Source organism: Erinaceus europaeus, chromosome 7, assembly GCF_950295315.1.
Source record: "Erinaceus europaeus chromosome 7, mEriEur2.1, whole genome shotgun sequence".
NCBI classification, from domain to species: domain Eukaryota; kingdom Metazoa; phylum Chordata; class Mammalia; order Eulipotyphla; family Erinaceidae; genus Erinaceus; species Erinaceus europaeus.
The window spans coordinates 74,792,487-74,816,963 of NC_080168.1; the positions used below are offsets into that span (position 1 = coordinate 74,792,487).

At 42.5% G+C, this 24,477-nt stretch overlaps 1 protein-coding gene across 18 annotated transcripts in view; it reads right to left on the reverse strand.

Moving 5' to 3' along the window:
- Positions 1-24,477, reverse strand: part of ENOX1 (ecto-NOX disulfide-thiol exchanger 1) — a 772,227-nt gene that overhangs the window by 76,608 nt on the left and 671,142 nt on the right. For all 18 annotated transcript variants that reach the window (XM_060194781.1, XM_060194780.1, XM_060194779.1 and 15 more), the window contains one exon: positions 2,218-2,325. In XM_060194781.1, the coding sequence (XP_060050764.1) occupies positions 2,218-2,325 (108 nt within the window). The remainder of the gene's footprint in view (positions 1-2,217; positions 2,326-24,477) is intronic.

Below are 24,477 nucleotides of genomic sequence, written 5' to 3' on the forward strand. Positions count from 1 at the left end.
GAGCATCATTGGCACATATGATGCCAGGAACTGAACTCATAAGCTCAAACTCAGCATACAAAATCCCATGCTTTCTCCCCAGTGCCACCTCTAAGACTGTCAATATATTTACTTGAAGTAATGGAGAGATAAGGAATGCTTCACCAACATGTGTGTATGTGCTGGACCCTTAAAAATGGACAGTGTCACACACTTTCTGCAAATTCTGAATTCAACTTTATTTTTATGACTAGGTTTAGACTTCAAATCAAAATAAACATCAGAGTCATTTGAAGAGCAAAGCATCATCTTCATCCAAGTGCATCGAGGAGGAGGAGGGAAGGGAAAGGGTGAAGAAAGTGTGAGTGAGAGAGATTTTCAAGAGGGAAACACCAAACATCAGAACTATGGCTGCTGGATCAGGAGCAAGAGTTGATTCAGCTTCACTTGCCGGGGGTCTCAATAGTACAAAGGAGACCAGGACTGTGACTTCAGGTCTTTAGACAATAAGCCACTGTAAATTTAGTAAACAACATTTCAGTTCAATCTAACTTATCCCAAACACTATAATCTTTGATCCAAGTTAAAGACTATAGTAATCATTCAAATAGGATTAATTTTATTAAGCATTTTCCTTCAAAGATGTAGAACTTAAACTATTCAACATTTTCACCTTTCTCTCACCAATCACTTTAATGCATTTAGGGGAAGTATATTTCTTTCTCCCATCAACTATTAAATAATAAAGATCTGGCCAGCATGATGGCTCTCCTGTATAGTGTGCCCTTTTTGTCATACATAGGGCTCAGGTTTGAGCCTGGCCCCAATGCCCAGGAGGGAGCTTCCTGCTAGTCTCTCTCTTCTTTTCTTCTCTCTCTCTCCCACCAGAGTTATTCCTGGGGCTCAGTGCTAGCACTATGAATCTACTGCTCCCAGCAGCTATTTTTTTTTTAATGTTTTCTTCTATTTTATTTAATAAGGCAGAGTGAAATTGAAAGGAATGGGAGAAATACGGAGGGGGGAGAGGAAGACACCCATGAAACGTACCCTCTGCAGGTGGGGAGCAAGGTATGCGCTCAACCATATGTGCTCCTGCCTGGCTCCCTGTCTCTATCTGAAACTGGCTCAGAGTGGTGAAGTCTCAATGATGATCAAAAGTAAATAAAGTCACTGACTAGGATCCAGCATTTCCATGTTTGTTTGTTTTTTGCCACCAAGGACTTCACTGCTCTAGGATGACAGAGAGAGAAAGAGAGCGAGAGAGAGAGAGAGAGAAAGAGAGAGAGAGAGAGAGAGAGAGAGAGAGAGATAGAAAGAGAGAGAAGAGAATAAAAGAGTATATAGCTTCCTTTAATACAGGGTGGTAGGGAGGGGGCAGGCTTGAACCTGAGTTGTTTACATGGCAAAGCAGCATACTAGCCAAGTGACCTATTTTTTGCCAGTCCACTTCTTATTTTTAAGAACATTACTTTTGAACTAATTCCTATTGCACAGATGACCTTCTTATAAACCACTGTGAGTGTAAAATTTACAACCACATGAATGTGATGGCTGCCATCAAAGGACTGAGGTTACTCTGGTTTCTTCCTCTCAGTCACCACTCATCCCATTGATGGTGTGAGCAAGTGAGGATTAGGAGTAAGAGCATTTCAAGAGCTCTCCCTGTGCCCCCCTCCTAGATAGCAAGCTAAGATTTCCCTGCTCTGCCAAGAGATCCATCTTAGCCCGCTGTAAGATAATACTCTACATCCACTTGTCAATGTCAGGCCACACTCAGCATCAAAGAAACCCAGGATGAGCGGCTAGATTTACAAACTTCGTATAAAAGGCATGCTGCTTGCCACAGTTAGATAAGTGGCCTGATGCACAGGCCAGATAAATCTGTAACAATGCTGTGAATCAGGCCTTGCCAGTCAGACATTTGCAGAAGCACCACAGGCTATGCTAATCCCTGCCCCACCACCACACAGAAGGGCAAACAGGCTGCTGACTTTGAACTATATCTGCATGGCCACTGTTTTCTGACTTGGTCAAAGCCCTCTTGCCTTCTGGAAGAGACCCTCACACATGGCTGGGAGACCTGGAGAGAAACAAGATTGAGCACAGAGATGCCCGGGACAAGGCATGCACTTCACAGAGCACAGTGCAAGGAGGCTGTACACAGGGACAAAGTGGCTGTTCTGCAGGTGCACTCTGGCATGTGGGCTGGTGGACAAGGCAGAGCTATTTGTCACTTACTTGTTCCTGGAGGACCTTTAGCAGTGCCTGTGTGTGTGACTGCTCTTCCTTTGCTTGCTCCAATTCTGACTTTTTGCTGTTCAGCTCTTCCTGGATGGTCAGCAATTGCTGTGAAAAGAAAGAATGTTTGGGATCTTTAGGATGGAAGCCCAGGTTATTGTCAAGTGGTCAGAATGGCCATTCACAAACAGGGAGGGATTGCCACATCTTCACATTGGTTCCATGTGCCCGCATCCCTTAGTGTAATGGTCACTGCGGGTCAGGCCACACCACAGGTTACTTGTGATACGGACAAACACAGAACTTCTTTCAGTTTCTTTTCCTGCCACCAGGATTATTACGGGGGCTTAGTGCTTACACAGTAACTCCATCACTCCTGGTGGTCATTTTCCCCCTTTATCTTCTTATAGAAACAGAGAGAGATATGAGAGAGGAGGGGTAGGGAGAGAGAAAGAAGGAGAGACACTGACAACACTGTTCTACCACTCCTGAAGCTTTCCTGCCACCTACTGCTGGGGACTAGAGCTGGAACCCAAGTCCTCTCATAGGATAAAATGTGCACTCTACCAGGTATGCCATTGCCAGGTACCAATTTATTTATTTGAACAAATGCATGTTGGCAAAATACAAATTTGGGTGGCTATGTATCTTTAGTATTTGCTCTTATTTTATCAGAAACATATTCAAATTACTTTACTGGGGAAATAATGATTCATAAGACAGCCATAGTCCTCTCCCCCTCCCCTGCTCTCTCCTTTCCTTCCCTTTTAGTTGGGAATACACGGACTGTATGCAAAAGGAATTATGTGCTATGTACATATATAGAATATGGCTGATGTCATGAGCATAGAACAGACTACAGTATAGGTCGTAAACCTGCAAGGGATTGTGGGTATGAGAGATTATGTAAGCAAGTCTGGCAGAAGTTAAGCTTTTTTAAAACCTGTTTATTGGGGATTAATGGTTTACAGTTTATAGTAAATACAATAGTTTGTACATGTATAACATCTCTCAGTTTTCCACATAACGATTCAACCCCCACGAGGTCCTCCTTTGCCATCAAGTTCCAGGACTTGAACCCACCCTCCCACCCCAGAGTCTTTTACTTTGGTGTAATAGACCAACTCTAGTCCAGGTTCTGCTTAGTGTTTTCCCATCTGTTCTTATTTTTCAAGTTTTGTCTATGAGTGAGATTATCCTGTGTTCTTCCTTCTCCTTCTGGAGAAGTTCAGCTCTAATTTTACCTTCTACCTTTAGCCGCCTTCCACTGTGACTGTTCTTGTTTCTTCTTTGGGGACTCATGTGATGCCATTTCTCTCAAGACTCACAGCTGAACACTGGTGAACAACACTTAAGGACTGTGGCTCATGCCACATGGCTGGCTGGTCTTTCCCTCTTTGCTACCATAGTTTTTAAGTACCTAATAAATCTGACATTTTTATAAACCCTAAACAAAGCCCCCAGTAGTTTTTACCTTTCCCCCCAATATCCCTTTTTATTTCCTTTTCTTTTTTATTTTAGATATAGAAAATGAAGAATGAATGTAAAAGAGACCATAGAAGTGAAGCTTCTTCCTTCAATCCAGTGGAGCCTGGACTCAAACCTGGGTAGTAAACATGCCAAAGCAGCATACTATCCAAGTGAGCCATTTCTCCAGCCCAATGAGTAAAGCTCATCTCTCTGTAATAGTTGTCTGCTCACCATTCCCATTATTAATTGAAGTTCTCCCCCCAACACTTGCACTGGGTCCACATCACTCCCAATCCTCTCCTGTCCCCTTTTGAGTCTGTGGCTCTGTTGCAATGGATGACAGCTAGTCTAAGTTTTACCCCGTTTCCCTTTTCTTTTTGAAGCATTGAATAGCTTTTCTAAAATATGTTGATAAATGAAAAAATGAATTCAGTGACACAATGAGTCAGAGCATGCAAGGCTGTACCACTTTCCATGCAGCAGTTAAGCCAGCTCTCCAGCAGACTCTGTAATGCAACTTCAAGTGAGTGGGCCCACAAAAGATCATTTTACTCTCTCTGTTATGACGGTGATATTTTATTAGATCAGCAGGTCTGAAGTCCAAACCGCAATTAATATATCAGTGGAGAAAACTGCTGATATAAGCTGTCAAAACACTAAGCTATGGCCTACACTGCTATTTTTGAGCAGGGCCACAGAAGGGATTTTGTTAGCTGCCAGATCACCCTGCCCCATCATCTGTAACTCATCCAGAGGCATCCTCTGCCTGCCAGAGCTTGGTGCTGGCTGGCACTAATTCTCTTCGCACGATTCTGTGCTAATACATAACACGGGCTGCAGAGTCTATTCAAGAGCTTCCCGAGAGTCTCCAGGAATGGCTGTGTCTGTTAAAAGTTTGCCGACAACAAAAGATTGGTTGGAGAAGACAGAAGTGCATTTCCTGGGCTGTCACATAGGAGGCAGGTGGTGCAAGTGAAGTGGGGACACTGGTGCACTCCTGTCATGCAGGGAGCCATCTCCTATGACCATGCAGCCTCTCCAGGCTTTGAATAGCCCACTCTGAGCCATCAAAAACAACAACAAAAAAACCTTCATACTGGGTTTCTGGCAATTAACCCTGCCAACTGGTGTGAATAAAACACATCTCCAAAACTATGAGCCTGGGGACACACTCAGAAAGAACTCTGGAAAACACACACTGCTTTCGCGTAAGTGTTCTGCCACCTACTCTGGCACTGAACCCACCTTGGGTCCCAAGCCATTACTGATTTTCCTTATAGTTTTCTGAAACTGTGCTACCTCTTATTACATACATGCCCATATGATCACCACTTATGAGGGGCTTTACACACAGAACCCATACTGACTCCCTGAACATTGGATATGACCAAATTTTGTGTCAGCTGGTTAAAACACAGGTCCCAGGGAGCCCAGGGTTAGTGTCCCCATGGCTGGCACCATGACAGGGTACTGGTAAGGGTACTATTTACACCATGTGGAGAGGACTCTGGCCCTTCATTTCCACTCATGACCATTCCCAGACAGTTCCAAGGGGATCTGCTGCTTTAACTTCTGCAAGGCCAAGTGTCTTTTTGACACCTTCCAATCTAATTCACAGGCATCCTTTGAAAATGAACCAAACAAAGGCTGAGAGCGCTCCTCTAGGGTAGGTAGCTCTGTGTGCTCACTGCAACTCTTGGGGTAACAACTTTTAGAAACAGCCAATGTCAAAAGCAAAAGGAGGCTCCCTTAATGATGTCTGCATGACGACTCCTGTAGAACATACAACTGAAGTTTCCAGTTGATGGGTATTCCACTCCTTGACTGCATGATTGTAAAGCATGCATTTATGAGCATAGAGGTGCATATGACCCTTTAAATGAGTGTTTATATGTCCTTTGGTATTATTGGATCATAAAGCATTTCCAATTTTGTTTGAGGACTCTCTACCCATTGATCCACAACTGGATAAAGGAGTTACAGGATATTGTTTCCTTCAGGACAAAATTAATTGAAGTGGAGGAGATTATGCTTAATGAAGTAAGTGAAGACATAAAAGACAACTACTGAATGGCTTCACTCATTTTTAGAATATTGGTAATTGAAAATGTAAAGTTGCAAAAAAAACAAAGGGGTAGCAAAATTATCTCTAAGACTTTGAAAATCATGTAGCTTATTCAGTGGGGTAGGGAATATAAGTAGGCATGGCGTGAAACTACACCCCTATAATCTAATAAACTTGTAAACCATTGCTGAATCACTATTTGTTACATTCTACATCTTAGTAGTTTATATTACAGTTGTTGACATAAGGGTGCAATATCTCACCTCCCACAATTGTTGTTTACAAACACCCTTACCACTAACTTAAGTCCTTTTACTTAGGCTAACTAACACATAGCAGGTGCTGAATGAATGAATGAATGAACCCAAGAGTAGAGAGATGGCTGCTTGCTTGTTCTGCTTTCCTCACACTTACGAGATTAAATAAGATCGAACAAAACAAAAGTATCACAGAGACACAGACAATGCTCAAACCACCACCACAAAAACCACCTGAGCTCTACGATGGGGCAGGTTTTGTTCAAAGTAAATAACTATACAAAACTTCTGGAGAGGGGAGTCGGGCGGTAGTGCAGCGTGTTAAGCGCACGTGGTGTAAAGCGCAAGGACCAGCATAAGGATCCCAGTTTAAGCCCAGGTCCGCAGGTGTCTATCTTTCTCTCCCCCTCTCGGTCTCCCCTCCTCTCTCCATTTATCTCTGTCCTATCCAACAACAGAAACAATAACAAAAACAAGGGCAATAATAAAATAATAAAACAAGGACAAAAGGGAATAAATAAATACATATTTTTAAAATAATAAATACTATACTGTCATGAAAAAACAAAGCAGATGAACTTTGAGAGGCAAGATATTCTCCACAGTGTCACGAAAAAAAAAAATTTGGAGAAAAATGACTTTGTTGGAAACATTTGACTCAATACACTGGCAGTTTCAGATAGTCTTCTTTACCTAAGGGGTCAGATTTCTGAAAAGGCTAAGGAAACTCAATTAAAATATTTATAATTATCTAAATTCCCCCCCCCATGCTATACCCACAATCCCACCAAAAGCAAAACAAAACAAAAACATCACTATAGAAAAAATAAGTCAACACCCTTATGCTATACACTATTTCCAGCATTCTTCAGACTTAATGTTTTCTTTTGTTTAGAGTGTAGACTTGCGGATCTGATATTTATGTTTTCAAAACAGTGGTGATTCAAAACTGCTATTCTGACTAGATGGCCTATAAAAACAATGAGACCGTCTACAACTCAGTAATTTAAGTCAGCCTTTCTGGTCCCTTTTCACTTGAAATTTATGAGACGGGATAATATTTTTTCTAGTTTGAATTTTTAAGTACCAAAGGGCCTCAATTACAGAAGTTCACAGGCAGCTAGAACTTAATCAGAAGAGTCTCTTGGCTGGATTGGCTGACTGCAGCATAATTTTAATTTAACAGTGGAGAGTCTGGCATTAAACAGATGCACAATTACACTTTTTGGTGGATACAATTGAGTGTGTTCCAATTAGACAATTATCCATATGCCAATCAAGTGCAAACATTCTGGCAGACAATAACAGGTAAATAAATGCCTTACCTGACACATCTTGCTATTTCCAGGCCACTGACTTAATAGGATCATGTGTAATGCTCTTTAGGGATGCAGACTTCAGTGCATAATTGGTCTCTCTCTCTCTCTGACAAATTTAAAAAGCACTACAAATGTTATTTGGAGCCCCAGAGTAAGTGAGGTCACATTTCCATTTTTACAGGTGGGGGAATCATAGACATATGGAGGTTAAGTCATGTGTCCAAGGCCACACTGTCTGGGAGAGGCCTTCCACTTGCGTGATTCAATTTTCCTGCCTTTAGTCAAGGTCTCTGCCCTGGCAGCCACACTGCACAGTCAGCTGGTGATGGAAATCCGGATGTGCTAAACCTTACAGTCCACTCTCAGCAACCCGTCCTGCCCAGGCATTTATCACTTCTACTTTAGGAGCCCACCATTTTTTCTGGACTTCTGGGAGCTCTATGGTAGATCAAACTTGCATTTCAAAACTGAAATCCCTTCCTTAAGCTTTCTTTCTTGAATTTTATAATTCTGTTACCAAAGGGAATATCTACTCTATGTGGCAGTACCTCTGAACACCCACTGGCATCCTATGTACCTTTTTTCCAACCTGACTCCACATGCATTTCTGCCTATAATCTGAACCCCACCTTGGCCAGCTCTGCTGGGATCTTGTCACACTGTGTTGCTGCAAGGTGGGAGATGACACCCATGAATTACTTCTCCCTTGGTGAGATCCTGTCTCGGCTCCCTGTCTAGCATTCTCTGACCCATCAGCCCTCAGTCCTGATCTGGTCCTTCCCGACCCAGTATGCTTTGGAAACACCAGCATCAGGCCCTGCAGATAAAGCAAAAGCTCTGAATGCTCAATGGTGAAAGAAAGTGTGCAATGAGAAAAAGTCCAGTTCTATTATTATAACCCAAGAGCAGGGTTTTGCCCAAAGGCAAACATAGCTAACACTTCTCTTGACAAAGGAGAGAAATCTGGTTCTGGGAAGGACAGCCATTTACCACCTGGTGCCTCCAATGATCACTGCTCTCTTTGGGAGGAGGAGGAGGAATGAAATGAGCCTGAGTTTTCGTGTTGCATGAGGTAGTAAAACTGCTCAAGAGTGATTCTAGTTTAAAATGTCACCAGCATTACTACCTGGGGACAAAGCTGCACTTCAATTTATGGCCAGGCAGGAGTGTGGCCATGCCTGTGGTCTGGTTTATCAATCCCAGTGCCCTCTCTGCCTCCAGCTCAGTGACCCCCAGGGGAGAGACATGGCTGGGAGAGGACACCAGCCTTCAGATGACTGATAACAGGAACACTGGATCACAGGAATGAAATTGTGTTCGGCGTCTAATATCCTATTACACCAGGCTATACATATTTAATTCCTTGGGCTTTTTCTCATAAATCAATTCCTTCAGGCCTTTAATCTCGTCAATATCTTTCCTGATATTGAATTTTAAATGCCATTCTCATTGCCGGGCAGCCAGGCAATCTCTGGCTGGTGATGGGATCAGGCTTCACTTACCTCCAGAGATGCTTGGGTCACAGCTCTTACCCCTGCCCAGTTGTTAACACTCAGTGTCTGCCAGAGTTAGCCAGCCCATTAGGCAGAGCTGACTGGACTAGCCTTCTGAGAGGTCAAGATCCTGAATCCCAGGGTGATAACATCAGCATCCAGGGAAGGGTGAGGAGACAGCTGCCACCTCATAGGAAGTGGCAGCCCTAGGCTTAGCTTCCCTTCTCAGGACTGAGAAGAGTAAAGGCTTGACTAACGGGTACAGGCAGTTAGTCTGTACTAATGACTGAGCCAGGCCTTAAATGACATGGGTGCAGAGGGGCCTGGGCTGTGGATCCTCTAGATGGGAAGTGCATAGTCCCAGAAAGCAGAGGGATGGAGCTGGAATGTCTCTGGGGTCCCTAAGGCTGGTTGGCTGCACTGGGATTTCCCGTACCACAAAAGAAGAAAAATCCAGAAACTCCATGAACAATACAGAATTTCCAAAGGAGGAAGAGCAATTTCTAGAGCCCAAAGATGCAGCCTAAAGGTTTGGAAATACAGGAAAACACTGTGGCACAGATTTTTGGGGGGTAGGAGGTGGGGGTAGTGATCTAAGTCTACAGGGAGTAGCATCTTCCAGGGGCCAGGCCCTGGGTGCTGTCTGAGTTCCTGCAGCAAACAAGTACAATTGCACAAAATTTGACAATAATAAAAACAAAAGTCCATCCATCCATTTTTATCATGGTATACCAGCATGTCTAAACAAAATCAACAATACAATACTCCTTTTTTCAATAAAAATCCCTTGCTAATCTAACACCTAAACCATTGTCATTATCATCAAGATTAAATACATATGTGTTCTTCAAAAGAGGACATTTTCATTACTTAACCCTTTAACAATGACACTCAATTTGCAAACTTATTTGGAAAATATGCACTTTCACAGTCCCAATCTCAGCCCCCACCAGGCCATCATTAGACACTTATTGCCAAATTTAGAACCATATGCCTTTGCTGTAATGTCTCCAATCTTATAACACTACACAGTTTCCCACAATTCTCCTGCAGATTTCAACCAAAGTGGTAACACAGTCATAACAAAGACAAAAGAGTTACAATTGAGTTATTGCTCAATTCACATCACAGGACCTCATAACAAAGTTTATTTAAAATTTGAAACAGCAAAACACGAGAATCATGAGTTGTACAAATTTTAGTTCATATGTGAAATATTTCATTGAATTTCAATATTTAAAAAATGAAATGTCTTAAAATTACTTGCCTTTAAATTTACTAATGTCATAGGCCACATGAACACACTTAAAATAGACTTCTTAGCTTCTTTCCACACAAAGATCCCTGATTTCATTTGCTTTATTCCTTCCTTTGGGTGTCTGTTTATTGAACAATTTGCTTTATATCATACTGCCTTTCAGCCACCAAGTTACAGATGCCATCCTGAACTCCCTGGACAGATGAGCTCACCAATGTGTCCCAGAACCTCACCTGTATATAGCCTTACCCCACTAAGGAAACAGGCTGGGGGTATGGATTGACCTACTAATGCCCATGTTTAGTGGAGAAGCAATTACAGAAGCCAGACCTTCCACCTTCTGCATCCCATAGAGAATTTTGGTCCATACTCCCAAAGAAGGATAAAAAACAGGGAAGCTTCTAATGGAGGGGATGGAACATAGAACTCTGGTGGTGAGAAAGGTGTAGAATTATACCTCTGTTATCTTACAATCTTGTTAATCTTATGAAATCACCAATAAAAAAATGTTTGCCTTAAAACTAAAGGACTGTCGTATGCTTTACATTGGTTTGTTCTAGCCCTCCCCTGCCAAGAGAATTGGATGAGTCCTGTTAATTTCACGGGTCTGCTTGGCCCCGCCCCAAGGAGCCCCGAGAGAGGGTTCCTGAGTCCGAGAGTTCCTGGGTTCCTGAGTTCCAGAGTAAGAGAGAGAGTGCTTGTGCCGTGCAAAGAGACAGCAGAGTTCTGTTTGGTGATTAGTTTGTCTTAGTTTATGAATCGTTGTTCCTGAATAAAGAAATTCAGCTTCCCTGTCCAGCCGTTGTCTCCGCGTCTCTGTTCACCACTGTGAAGCCAACCCGCCCAGCCAGGTCCGAAATTTTAACAACAAATGGCGCCCACGTGGACCTGACCTGCGCATCTCTCAGATAAGTAAAGACAATTTGGCTACCTATGCACTATGGCCTTCTCTTCTGCTTGTGAAGAGATCTCCAAGGGCAGGGCTCTTTCTTCACGAGACTGTTTTGCTGTTTCTGGAACATTTATCTCTGGACCACTCTGTGGTTTCCACTCGCTCGGGCGAACTCAGAACAGCCAGCGGGAAGAGCCAGCGGGAGGGAGGCGAGGCGCGGAGCTGCCGTTTCCACCTGGTTAAACAGCCAGCCAGCCGGCTGCGCCCAGACAAACCCGCGCACCGCGCCAGCAGCCCCGCAGCCCCGCAGCCCGCAGGAGGCTGACGCCAGCCCGCAGGAGCCCGATACCACCATGCAAGAGCCCGATGCCAACACGCTAGAGCCCGATGCCAACACACTAGAACCCGATGCCAACACGCTAGAGCCCGATGCCGCCACGCAAGAGCCCGAGGCCAGCCCACAGGAGCCGGCTCTCCACCGCGTGGCGCAGGGCACTGGATGCGTGATCCCTCCACGCTGCTCGGCCACTGCGAGCAGGGCAGCAGACATGTCAGGGCCATGGGGCAGGGCCGCGGCGGCCTATCATGGCCGCCACCCCTGGGCACCTAGGCTCACGCTTTCTACAAAGATGGCCTGCCTGCCCTCTTTCTATAAATTCTGGAACCATCCCGGGCCTCCCGGACCCCCAGGCTCCCTGCCGAAACTGGGCACACGAGATCTCCAGCCGCCGGTCCGGTCTGAAGGCAGACAAGCTAGAGTGCGCAGAGACTTGTGCAGAGATCGCAACCTGCAATTCCTAGAAGTGGAGCTGCTCGGGAATAGAGCTGCGCGGGAAGCCACCTCCGAATGGTGACCCCCCCCCCAACCACTAAGACAGTACAGATTTAAATTCGTGTTTAAAATGACATGTCTTCGTAACAAAGGTTTCTCTCCTTGTGTATTAATGACCATGTTTATGTGTATGTTTAAAGTTTGGTAAACAGTAGCTTTAAGGCTAAATTCTTACTAGTCAAAGTTAAATGAAAAAGGTTTTCAATGTAATTCTCATAAAGATAAAATTAACTTACATTTAAAGTCTGAGGTAAAAATTAGTTAACAATCAATATATTTTAACTATGTTGGTCTAAACAAAAGGTTAAATAGACTTGTTGATATGTAAAACACTACCTTCTCTATTAGAAATGGTAGATCGCACAATGGCTATGCTAATTATTCTCATGCCTGAGGTTTCCTCTCCGGCCCACACCTAGGGTGTGTCTCCATCTTGAATGGGTGTAACAAAAGGTTAAAAGACGTTGTTGATATGTAAAAGTCTCAAATTCCTTCTCTATTAGAAACATTGGATGGTGCAGTAGATATGCTAATAACATATTTTGTTTCATAGTAAGTAAGTTGCAGCCAGCTGCCTGTGGGACTCTAGGCCGTTCCCCACCCTCATGCAAATGCCCGAGGCAAGTAGCCCCCCAGAGGCAAGAAATGTTTTTTTTTTCAGATATGGCCCCCTCAGGCCTTCCCTTGGCAACATGCTGGTTTTTGTTATATATGTTTCTGTTCACCCCACACCCTTGATACTATAGTCATTTAGTTAAAAAGAAAAGGGGGAATTGTCGTATGCTTTACATTGGTTTGTTCTAGCCCTCCCCCGCCAAGAGAATTGGATGAGTCCTGTTAATTTCGCGGGCCTGCTTGGCCCCGCCCCAAGGAGCCCCGAGAGAGGGTTCCTGAGTCAGAGAGTTCCTGGGTTCCTGAGTTCCAGAGTAAGAGAGAGAGTGCTTGTGCCGCCGCAAAGAGACAGCAGAGTTCTGTTTGGTGATTAGTTTGTCTTAGTTTATGAATCGTTGTTCCTGAATAAAGAAATTCAGCTTCCCTGCCCAGCCGTTGTCTCTGCGTCTCTGTTACCTGCCCGTGAAAAAAATTCACTCATGTACTGAACAATTATTTACCTGAAGTTACTTTAACTGTGATCAAAGGATCAAATTTCAAACTGACAAGTGGATTCAACAGTTTAGTAGTTGTAACTCTTCCTTCTCACTGTACTATTAAAATGATTTTATAGCCATGCTTATGTGTGAAATTCAGTCTAAAAAACAAGTCTCTGCATTTCTTTCCCAGTCATTATTATTTGTTCCATCCCATATGGACTGCAAGCTCAGACTCACCGGAACTCAGAAGTCACACAGGCTCCTGTGCTAAATATGAATGGACTCAAGGCAAACAGTTAATAGGATTTATATACTTTCCCTATGTTTGAGAGCTACTTTCTGCCCTGATCCAGCTTTATAGGCTTATTCTAAACTCTGACAAGTCTTCCCAGACATTTTTAGTCCACCTGCATGTTAGCTATAAGACTCAGTCAAAAAATTACTAAAGTTATGGGCCCCTTGAAATATACCTAAAATAAACTTCCTAGCTTCTTACCACACAAAGACCCCTAATTTCATCTGCTCTATTCTTTAGGTTCCTATTTATTAAGCAATTAATTTATCCTGTTTTGTATCTTACTGCCTTTTAGTCACCAATTTACAGATGCTACTATGATGCTGAACTCCCTGGGCAGACGACCTCACCAATGTGTCATGAAGTCTCACCTCTCCAGAGCCATACCCCACGAGGGAAAGGCAGAAACCCCACTAGGGAAAGACAGAAACAGGCTTGCGGGATGGATTGACCTGTCAAAGTCCATGTACAGTAGAGAAGTAATTTCAGAAGCCAGACCTTTTACCTTCTTCACCCCAAAAAGAATTTTAGCCCATACTCTCAGAGAGAAAATAGAATAGGGAACTTTCTAATGGAGGGAAGGGAATGTGAAACTCTGGTGGTGGGAACTGTATGGAATTGTACCCCTCTTATCTTACAATCTTGTTAATCATTATTAAATCATTAATAACTTTAAAAAAAATTTTAAAAAGAACTGCTATTTAAAAAGGAATTAAAATAGAAATCCCCTCTAAGTATCAGATTATAATGGGCACAGCACTGGCAGGCAGCCTGGGGCAGAACAGAAAGATGATGACCTTGGCCTGTTTTGTCCAAGGAGGGGGTCTGTTTCATTAGACATGCTTTACACACTATTTCTTTTACTTTAATGCCCTCCTGGAGGGTGGGAGGGAACTTGTACAAAAGACAGATACTGATTTTATTACAAACACAAATACAACCAAAGCACAAACAAGCCACAGCTCAGCATTTCAAAATTTAGGATGGTAAGCTCTAATGCTGAATTGCTGATGACCTTGAACAAGTCACTTTGTTTTGTTCTTCCCTCATGAAGAAGGATTTATCCTTCTCAAAGCAATGTGCCAGTTAATTTCTTGAACACTGGACTTAGGAACGGCAGATGCAAAGTGGTTTGGAAAGCTGTGAAATCTATTTTATGATTCTTCTGATGATTTTAATAGTGTGATTTGTGGAGGTCATCTCAACTTCTTGTTTTTCTACTTTCTTCACAAAGATAAACAAAGATACTCAATGGTTGGCTATTGTGAGACTAAGAACACCCATTAAGTGTGTGGAGGGTAGGGTATGATGTTAAATGAAAATGCTGTCATTATCCTCTGCAAAAACAGAGAGACTAAGACCCTGCAAGGTCAAGAGAATTTCAATTTACATGAGCAAGCAATGCTGGCATTGACATTCTAGAAAAAGGCCTGTCCTCTAGCCCCACCCTAGCCACACTGGCTGCCCTACTGTAGCCATTTTTCTCCCCACTAGGATTATCCCTGTGGCTCAGTGCCTACATGAAGATTCCACCATTTCTAGTGGCTTTTCCTTCTCTTTCCTTCGCCCTCTCCTTTCTCTTATCATTTTTTATAGAAACAGAGTGAAATAGAGAGGGGCAGAGGGATGGAGGAAAGGAAGGAGAAAGAAAGAAGGAGAGAGAGAAAGAAAGAAAGAGAGAGAGAAGTAGACACACTTGAAATCTTGCCTCAATGCTGGTAAAGCTTCTCCCCTACAGGTGGGAATGGGGAGCTTGAACCTGGGTCCTTGTCCATGGTCATATGTGCACTCTACTGGGTGTGCAACCACCCTGACCATAAGCAATTTTAAAAACAAAGGACCCCCAATACAAAAGTCCTGGACCAGATGGCTTCACAAAAGAATTCTACAAAACCTTCAGGAAACAGTTAGTATCCATACTTCTAAAGCTTTTCCATAAGATCAAAGAAACAGGAACTCCCTTCCACCTTCTATGAAGCCAGCATCACCCTGATGCAAAAGCAGATAGGGACACAAAGAAAAAGGAAAACTACAGACCAATATCTCTGACGAACATAGATGCCAAAATATTAAACAAGATCTTGGCCAACCGGATACAGCAGCATATCAAAAAGATTGTTCATCATGACCAAGTGGGATTCATCCCAGGGATGCAAGGCTGGTTCAACATCTGTAAGTCAATCAATGTCATTCACCACATCAATAAAAGCAAAGCCAAAAACCACATGATTATCTCAATAGATGCAGAGAAAGCCTTTGATAAAAATCCAACACCCATTCATGCTCAAAACCCTACAAAAAATGGGAATAGATAGGAAATTCCTCAAGATAGTGGAATCCATATATAGCAAACCTACAGACAACATCATACTCAAAATGGACAGAAGCTGAAAGCATTCCCCCTCAGATCAGGGACTAGACAGGGCTGTCCACCGTCACCGCTACTCTTCAACATAGTTTTGGAAGTTCTTGCCATAGCAATCAGGCAAGAGAAAGGAATCAAAGGAATACAGATTGGAAGGGATGAAGTCAAGCTCTCACTATTTGCAGATGATATGATAGTATACATAGAAAAACCTAAAGAATCCAGGAGATAGCTACTTGAAGTTATTAGGCAATATAGCAATGTGTAAGGCAACAAAATCAATGTACAAAAATCAGTGGCATTTCTTTATGCAAACACTAAATCTGAAGAAGAAGACATCCAGAAATCACTCCCATTCACTGTTGCAGCAAAATCAATAAAATACCTAGGAGTAAAGCTGACCAAAGAAGTGAAAGACTTGTATACTGAAAACTATGAGTCACTACTCAAGGAAATAGAAAATGATACCAAGAAATGGAAAGACATCCCATGCTCATGGATCGGAAGAATAAATATCATCAAAATGAATATTCTCCCTAGAGCCATATACACATTTAATGCAATACCCATCAAAGTTCCACCAAGCTTCTTTAAGAGAATAGAACAAACACTACAATCATTTATCTGGAACCAGAAAACACCTAGAATTACCAAAACCATCCTGAGGAAAAGAAACAGAAATGGAGGCATCACACTCTCAGACCTCAAACTTTATTATAAAGCAATCATAATCAAAACAGCATGGTACTGGAACAAAAATAGGCACATAGACCAGTGGAACAGAATTGAAAGCCCAGAACTAAACCCCCACACCTATGGACATCTAATCTTTGATAAGGGGGCCCAAAGTATTAAATGGAAGACGGAGGCTCTCTTCAATAAATGGTGCTGGGAAAACTGGGTTGTAACATGCAGAAGAATGAAACTGAACCACTTTATCTCACCAGAAACAAAAATAAACTCCAAATGGATTAAAGACCTGAATGTTAGACCAGAAACAATTAAGTACTTAGATGAAAACATTGGTAAAACACTTTCCCACCTAAACCTCAAGGACATCTTTGATGAAACAAACCCAACTGCAAGGAAGACTAAAGCAGAAACAAAAAATTGGGACTATGTCAAATTGAAAAGCTTCTGCACAGCCAAAGAAACTATCACACAAACAAAGAGACCCCTCACAGAATGGGAGAAGATCTTTACATGCAATACATCAGACAAGAGACTAATCACCAAAATATACAAAGAGCTCAGCAAACTTAGCACCAAAAAAGCAAATGAACCCATCCATAAAAGGGCAGAGGATATGTACAGAACATTCACTCCAGAGGAGATCCAAAAGGCTAAGAAACATATGAAAAACTGCTTCAGGTCGCTGATTGTCAGAGAAATGCAAATAAAGACAACATTGAGATACCACCTCATCCCTGTGAGAATGGCATACATCAAAAAGGACAGCAGCAACAAATGCTGGAGAGGCTGTTGGGACAGAGGAACCCTTTTGCACTGCTGGTGGGAATGTAAATTGGTGCAGCCTCTGTGGAGAGCTGTCTGGAGAACTCTCACAAGGCTAGACATGGACCTTCCATATGACCCAGTGATTCCTCTCCTTGGATATACCCCAAGGACTCCATAACACCCAACCAAAAAGATGTGTGTACTCCTATGTTCATAGCAGCACAATTCATAATAGCTAAAACCTGGAAACAACCCAGGTGCCCAACACCAGATGAGTGGCTGAGAAAGCTGTGGTATATATACACAATGGAATAGTATGCAGCTACTAAGAACAATGAACTCAACTTCTCTGACCCATCTTGGTCAGAGCTAGAAGGAATTATGTTAAGTGAGCTAAGTCAGAAAGATAAAGATGAGTATGGGATGATCCCACTCATCAACAGAAGTTGAGAAAGAAGATCAGAAAGGGAAACTAAAGGCAGGATCTGACTAAATTGAAAGTAAGGCACCAAAGTTAAAACCCTGTGGTGAATGGGAGGGTGGACATGCGGCTTCCTGGGCCGGAGGGGGGGTGGGATGGGACATAATCTTTTGGTGATGGGAATGGTGTTTATGCACACACCTATTAAACTGTAGTCATATAAATCACTATTTAATTAATATGAGAGGGGGAAAATTGATTGTATGTTTAACAAAGGGACTTTTCAAAGCTAACCCAATTACAAAATAATGTTATGATAACAGTAACTATCCATTGTGCAGGAACCTCACATTTCCACTGTAGAGCTTAAACTTTCCCCAGTCCTGGGACCCTAGGGTAGCCCACTTTCCCATATGCTTCTCCCAATTCTTATCAAATAATATTGCATCCGCTGATTGCAACCTAATCAATGCAACGAGTGCCACCCCAGCATGCTTCACTTCAGACTGTGTCCAGAGACACAGTCTCTGTGGAACGACAACCCTTCAGCTTCATCACTTGGGTGAGACCTTTCCTTTCATAATATCCTCTAACTCCATCCCTCGTGGTTCACGTCCCAACAAAGTCCCAAAACATAGATATAGACCAGGTTCCAGGAGATAGAGCCTATGTTCACAGGTATACATAAACTAGGGCAAATATATACCTGAAAGCAGTAGTACACTAGAGTTTTCAGTGTGTACCCCCCAACAATTCATCTCCACTATTATAAGCTTTGGGTCCATGATTTTTCAACAATTTGTTTGGCTTTGTATGTTAACTCTCTTTTCAGCCCCCAGGTTCCAGATGCCATCAGGATGCCAGCCAGGCTTCCCTGGACTGAAGACCCACCAATTCCTCTTGGAGCTCTGCTTCCCCAGAGACCCACCCTACTAGGGAAAGAGAGAGGCAGACTGGGAGTATAGATCAACCAGTCAGCGCCCATGTTCAGTAGGGAAGCAATTACAGAAGCCAGACCTCCCACCTTCTGCAACCCACAATGACCCTGGGTCCATGCTCCCAGAGGGATAGAGAATGGGAAAGCTATTGGGGAAGGGATAGGATATGGAGATTGGATGGTGGGAACTGTGTGGAGTTGTACCCCCCCATCCTATGATTCTGTTAATGTTTCCTTTCTTAAATAAATAAAGTAAAAAAAAAAAAACCACAGGACCAGTCAACTTGCATAAACATTACCCATGCAAAGGATAAGGTATTAAAAGCCTTGCATGAAGTAGAAAACATCTCAGTGATGTTCTCTCCACTGTTACTGCTGGCAGTGCCAATTCAAATGATAATCCAATTTGCTAGGCTTTATTTGTTCTTATCACCTTTTTTGGCAATTACATGAGTTGGTCACCACCTCAGCCCCTGGACACATGTACAGCTGGTAATGTGACATTTTACAATATTAAGATGCTCTCTAGCCAGGTTGGCCCATCTACTTCCATCAAAAACCTGATTGAACAGCTGGGTCTTCACTGTCCCTGAAAAGCCAGTTGAGATTTGTTCTTTCTTTGCAGGTTTTAAGGGCCAGTTACGGGATGCATTGGGTTGACCTTCTCGTGGTGCATCCCGTGAGTACCCATTCATTGGGGAAACTGACGATCCTTCCTAGCCGACTGAATCCACATGGATCCCAGTCACTTTCAAAGCCAGCAACAAGCAGCTCCTGACAGCTTTCAACCTGACGCTATTGACTGGCTACGGAAGAAGGGCAAACGCTAGAAGAAGAAGAAGGGCCAGTTATGACCAGAGCTTATAGCTAGAACATTCTTTATGTGTGACTTGTGAATCAAATCCTCTGGCCATCTTTGGATTTGGACTTTATTTTGTTCAATTATGGGGGAAGGCAAGCCATCCTACTCTAGCATCATCAACAGTAGGTATAACGATCATCACTGACCTCTGTGCAAGTTTTAGGAAAATAGTTCTTGGCTTCACAGTTAAGAACATACACTCTGGGTTTGAGAGCTTGGGGTTGAATCCTCTAGCACATTCTAAAATAACTGAAAATGGAACTGAAAGTTTTATCTCTAACCAACCACAGTGACCTAAAGACAGACAACTTTATTTCTTGGGAATCTAGAGGACCTTTGTTCCGCATGGTAGCTAAGTCTTAACCGCAGAATTTCATCGAGGCTAATACATTGAGTATAATTTTTAAAAGTTTTCTTTGCTATCATAAGTTAACATTTATCTCAGTGAGCCTAAGACCTCTGAGTGTAGAGCAAGGAGAGAAGAACAGTGCTCAACTAACTCCTAGACATTTTGCAAATAAAAAGGCACAGGCACAGAATAGTGAGGCAGAAAAGGCTGCAGCTCTCCCCACTCCAGATTTTCCATTTATTTATTTATTTATTTATTTATTTATTTATTTATTTATTTATTTGATAGAGGCATAGCAAGAGTGAAAGAGACCAGAGAAACAAAGTCTCCTTCAATATGTTAGGGGCTGGGCTTGAACTTTGGTTGCACACATGGCAAAGCAATGCACTATCCAAGTGAACTATCCTATTAACACTTCTTCAGTTATTTTAATTCACTGACCGCTCTAAAATGCTACATTTTAGGAGTCCCTGAGTAACCAGAACCTTGAGATGTCCAAGTTTTGCATGTTTCTATCCCAGGAGCAATAGGAAATAGGTTAGGACTGAAGCTGCTAAGAACTAGCAGAGGTGCTAACCACCTGATGCTGGTCCTGTGGCCACCTGTGGTCTCTACAGATTCGTCCAGGTGTGCCCTGTCTCTGAACTGCCAGTGTCTTTAATGAAGAGTAACAGTTTTTGAAGACTCATGTCCAATAACAAGGAAAACAAAAGCAAAACTAAATCAATGGGAGAACATCAAACCGAATAACTTCTGTATAACAAAGAGAACCATCAACAAAACAGAAAGACACTCCACTGAATGGGAGAAGATCTTTACATGCCATACATCAAAAGGCTAATACCCCAATTATATACAAAGCTCACAAAACTCAGCACAAAAACTCACCCTGTTTAAAAAAATGGAGACAAATCATGGACACACTACACCAAAGAAGATATTCAGATGGCCAAAAGCTTATGAAAAAAATGCTCAAAGTCACCATCAGAGAAATGCAAATAAAGACAAGGATATGTCATCTCACGTCTCTGTGAATGCCCCCCCCCCCCCTACATACAAAGGAGAAGCACCAAAGGTTTCTGGGGAAGGAGGAGACTAGAGGGAGGCTGGGGAAGGGCTTTTGCATCCTGGTGCACGATGGTGGAAAATGACCCAAGTTGGGGCTGAGAGTGCTTTGCAGATTCCTATCACTATAAATACCCCCCACCCCCACCATAAAGAAAGGTGGCTGGGGAAGGACAGAAACAAGTGCTGAGGAGTGCTGTGGCAAAAGGCATTCAAACATTCTGCACTGTAGTTGGGAATGTAATTTGGTCCAACCCCCGTGGAAAACAGTCTGAAGATTCCTTTGAACATTGGAAATATACCTAAAAAAACAAACAAACAAACAAAAAAATCTGGCAATTCCTATCTTAGAGCTTTAACAAAGACCACAAGGGCACCTACCCAAAGAGAGCCATTGTTCACAGCAGTTTAATTTGTAATGGCCAAAATTTAGAAACAATCCAATGTCCAACAACAGTTGGTTAAAAACAGTTGGTTTAGAAAATTGAAGTACATAAGTATAGTAGAATACTACTCAGTTCTAAAGAAACAAAACTTTTAAAATGATTATTTTATGTATTTTTTAGTTAGGATACAGATAGAAATTGAGAGGGAAGGGGGAGACAGACAAGGAGAGAGAGAGAGAGAGAGAGAAAGAGAGACTTGCAGCAACATTGCTTTAGCATGAGACAACTCATGAAACTTCCCCCTCCCCCTGCAGGTGGAGCTCAGAAGCTTGAACCTGAGTCCTTGTGCATGGAAACATGTATGCTTAACCAGGTTGCCACCACCTGGCCACTGAAATGATTCTTTTCTTTTGTTACAACTTGGATGGGTTTGAATTATGTTATGTGAGATGAGCCAGAAGGAGAAAGAGGAATACTGCATGACCTCATTCAGAGGTGGGGCTTAAGAACAAAGAAAGGGGGGCGGGGTCTAGTGGTAGTGCAGTGGGTTAAGCACAGGTGGCTTGAAGTGCAAGGGATCCCGGTTCAAGCCACTGGCTCCCCAACTGCAAAGGGGGTGTCACTTGACAGGTGGTGAAGCAGGTCTGCAAGTGTCTATCTTTCTCTCCCCTCCTCTGTCTTCCCCCTCTTTTCTGTCTGTCTTATCCAACAACGACAGCAATAACAACAACAATAAGCATAACAACAATAACACAATAAGGGCAACAAAAGGAAAAAAAATAAACAGAAAATACAGAATGAAACTTAGACTAGCTGTGGTCTATTGCAGTAAAGCCAAGGACTCTAAAGGGCAAGGTGATAAAGGGAGGGAAAGGTGTTGGGGAACCTGTGCATTATGGTGGAATTCAGAATGCCAGCAGGTAGTGATACTTGGGCACCTATTATGCAGAGATGAAACTGTACTCAAGCAATGACTGTTTGATAAATCATTATTTCCCCCAATAAAGGGATTCATGAAATACAATGGAAAGCCAACAGTAGCATCAGCAGCAACAACAAAATCTTAAACATTGCCATTATGAAAGGTGCCAAGTATTTTTAATATATGAGACTGAGAGCTACTTGATAAAATGAAACACAGCCCCACTTATCTTGCACCGATCTCAAGCATGCAGACAGAAAAATTACCATTTTAAACCAATCTTCTCTGCTTCAGAAACATTAAATATAGGTAGCATTAAAGAAGCCAGCTGAATTACCCAGATCCTTTATGATAAATGGTGGTGGTATGGTCATGAATGATAACATCACAAAGGCTCCCAAGGTGTAAAAATACTGAGAAATTATAGATATAGTTTTATGCTTGGGAACAGTATCAGCTTATCCTGATGGTGAAGTCTTCCTGTCCCCCTCACTGTCTAGCTCCACAAGCTACCTGTGACTCCTGCATTTTAACGCTATAAAAGAAGCCCCACTTCATCCAATGCAAATGTTAACCCCAGGTTTTGTCAGGTCAGTTTAAAGCCCTAACAACAAGTCAGTTTAAGGCTCCTAACAATCTTTCCAGTAGAACTAATCAACATCTGTGTTGTCCAAGTAGTTATTCTTCCTTCTAGAAACGGGCTAGTGCTAAGGTTAGGGCTGACTTAATTTTTCAAAAAGAAAGAACATGGAAACCACATCCTTAGGGTCTATAGGCAGATTTGTATGGCAGTCTTTATTTTTACTTCCAAGGAGCAATTTGAAAATGTAAATCATGGTTCAAAGTCTTGGTAAAACTAGTTACCTAGTCCAAGTGATTATCTACATATTAAGATGGATCTCATTGAGACTACTCTGGGAGGATAAAAAAAAAACTGTTTTGCCACTTGGTACAAGAAACAAACACACTGGGGTCAGATGGTGGTGCACCTGGTTGAGTACACATGTTATAGTGCACAAGGGTCTGGGTTCAAGCCCTGCGTCCCAACCTGCAGGGTGGAAGCTTCATGAATGGTGAAGAAGGGCTGCCGATGTCTCTCTGTCTCTCTTTCTCTATCTCCCCCTACCAGCTCAATTTCTCTCTGTCTCTATCAAATAATAAATAAATAAATTTTAAGAAACAAACAACCACATACAAGAGTTCTGAAAGCCTACCCAAAAGCCTTAAGTTTGGGAGGGGATGATTATATTTGTGCCATGCTTATCAAAGAACTGACAGGCAGGTGAGAAACCTTTGAACTAGGCAGTGCAGCACTTAAGACTCCTTGCTGGTTCTTCCTAATGTGGAAAGTAAAAATATGATACAAATTGCAACACAAAAGACACAGGGACTATGTCACCCCCACTCTTTAGTGGGAGGCCATAAACAAGACTTTCCCTCAAGCAGCTTTGCTGTTCCCAGTTCCTCTGACTATTCCTGCTGTTCCTGAGCTTTGTCCTACTGTTTTCATTTTGTCTTTCAGGTAGAGACAGAAAGGCAGAGAGGGTGAAAGAGACCACAGCTCCAAAGCTTCCTTCAATGTGGTGGGGGCTAGACTGAACCTGAGTTGCACACATGGCAAAACAGGGCACTGTCCAAGTGAGCTACTGAATATTTTGCCAGCCCTTAGTGTTTGCAGTTATAAACAATCATTTCTATAGACTCAGCCCTCTAAGCCGCATCAACAAGATAAGACACAGAAAGCTGTATTTTTCAAATATAGGTGAACCATTTACAAAAAAAAAAATGTTCTCACCATTTTTAAAAAGTTATTTAAAAAATATTATATTTAGTTTAGTGAGATAAAGACCAGAGCACTGCTCAGCTCTGATGGTGCTGGGACCTAGGAGCCTTAGGCATTAAAGTCTTTTGTATAACCAGTATGCTGTCCCCTCAGCCCTGTTCTCAGAAATTTTAATGCCAGCAGAGCAGTATCTGTGACCTCTAAAGACAGACTGACCTGATGAATCCCAGAAAGCTCCTTCCACTTGGTCAGAGGTGGCTGTTATTTGAACAGAAGCACAGAAAGCAGCAGAGACAGGGAATCAGGGAAGCTGGCTCAGAGTTTTCAGTCACTGAGGATAAATGTGTATGGTGACATGACAATTTATTTTCTTCATTTACTTATTTAGATATGAACCACTAAATAAGCCATGAAAGGCTAGACATGGGTGCCAAAATGGCTTTCATCTCTAATAGCAAAAGGAAAATAAGCACTTTGTGTAGGGCTGGAGGGGGGGGGGTTGGGGATCAATTGCTCTGTGTCTTAATTCATTTTTCTAGGGGTAGGAGACAGACACAAGTGAATATAAAAGGGTAGAGCCTCACAATGCAAGCATGTTTGAGGACATTGAGTGAGGACTGGAGATCCAGGACTGTGTGATCACTAATGTTTCTCCTTTTTTGTTTTTAAATCATTATTTTTATTTACTTATTTATTATTGGATAGAGACAGAAAGAAATTGAGAGGGGAAAGGGAGTGAT